This window comes from Bison bison, unplaced genomic scaffold (genome assembly GCF_000754665.1).
Source record: "Bison bison bison isolate TAMUID 2011002044 unplaced genomic scaffold, Bison_UMD1.0 scf7180017864527, whole genome shotgun sequence".
NCBI classification, from domain to species: Eukaryota; Metazoa; Chordata; class Mammalia; order Artiodactyla; family Bovidae; genus Bison; species Bison bison.
In genome coordinates, this window is record NW_011495078.1 from 675,545 (window position 1) to 677,116 (window position 1,572).

Here is a 1,572-nt window from a genome sequence, read left to right on the forward strand (position 1 = left end):
TGGCTCGTCAGAAGCGCCCTGAGCCCGAAGGTCGGTGAGCTCTTCCGGGAGGAGGGCGCGGAACGGCGCTCCTGGCCGCGGGCGGCGGCTCAGTCCTCCTCCTCATTCTCGTTGAAGTCCTCGTCGTCTTCGTCGTCCTCACCGACGCACGACACTGGAGTCTCCACCCGGGACCCGCTGTACTGCGACCCGCTAGAGCTCGTGGCCAGCGCCCCGTCCGCGCCGTTGGCCAGGTCGCTGCAAGGACAGGGGCGTCAGGGGCCGCACGCCCGGCGGCACGGAACCCGCCTCTCCCAGGCTGAGCTCACCGTCACCCTCGCCCAGCACGACGGAGCGAGCGGCTCGGGCGGGCTCCTGTTTCTCACCGAGCCAGGAACAGAAGCCCCAGCACACCAACCGAGACCCCGAGACCCTCCTCCAAAGCCCCCACTGTGCCCGTCGTGACCTCCAGGGGAGGAGAGCAGTGGGGCGTGTGACACACGTGTGTGCATTCATGGGTGTGCACACGGTTTTCCAACACTCAGAATGTTTTCGTTTTAAGAGAAAACCACACGCATGTCTTAATACCTTTTACTGGTGTTTACTGATGCTGCTCAGCACAACCTAGGCCGTATCACGCTAACAAAGTAACCCCATATCTGGGAAACCCCCATCTAGCGACCACGTCGGAAAGAGTGGAAAACAGGCTGAAGCTGTGGCTGCCTGCAGCCAGGAACCCCCTGAATGCACGACCAGAGAGGGCAGCTCAGTAAACCGGGGCCCCAGGGTCAGCTTTTCTTCCGAAATGGTACTGGCTTTCATCTTGTTAAAAATACAGACAAGAGCCCGAAAGTTCATTAATAGAAAGAATTTCTTAAAGAGGAAAGTGTAGAAAATACCCTTATTCCACCTCTCAGAATAACCAGTGTTCAGACTTTACAGACCGGGCCATGCACAGTGGCAGATTCAGAATTTAAAACCAGCCAACCTCTGTCAAACGCAACCAGGTGCGGGCACCCCGCGAGGGGCCGGGCGCCGGGACCCTCACAGGGAGCCTGCCCTCCCTCGGGCGCACTGAGGCCGAGCCGGGGTCAGAGGCAGCCTTCGAGGCAGGTACACAGGGTTTACTAGCCAATCCGGTTTCGTTGGACCCACACGCGGCTGACTTCATGTGTGTGAGAAACGAGACGTTCTTTACCAGGACTGATATGAACATGTATGAGGCCACTCGCACGGAAATCACCTTACACTTATCTTTACGAACCAGAAGGAATGCCGAGGCCTGACCCAGCCCTGCTCCGGGGGCTTGTGAGGTCACGGCTCAAACACACTCTGGCTGAAACGATAGAAGTTCCTTCAACACGTGGAGGAATGCACACAACAGACGGAAAATAAGAAACAGCAACGACAATATCACACGTACATGGTGACTTCAAGAGTGTTGAAAAGAAAAGAGAAAAAAAAAAACAGATGGAGAAGCAGCCGGTCACTCAGGCTGCCGGCCACGCGGTTCAGGTGGTTTTGCTGCCACTGCGCTGAGTTACTTTAATAGAAAATAAAATCCATGTACCGCTACTGATCTTTGGGGGAAAA

The 1,572-nt window shown here is 56.4% G+C and overlaps 1 protein-coding gene across 1 annotated transcript in view; it reads right to left on the reverse strand.

Annotated features, from left to right (window-relative positions):
- Positions 1-6: 6 nt before the first annotated feature.
- Positions 7-1,572, reverse strand: part of TFDP1 (transcription factor Dp-1) — a 16,515-nt gene continuing 14,949 nt past the window's right edge. Inside the window, exon 11 of the mRNA XM_010831536.1 lies at positions 7-237. Coding sequence (XP_010829838.1) covers positions 90-237 — 148 coding nt within the window. The 3' untranslated portion in view covers positions 7-89. The remainder of the gene's footprint in view (positions 238-1,572) is intronic.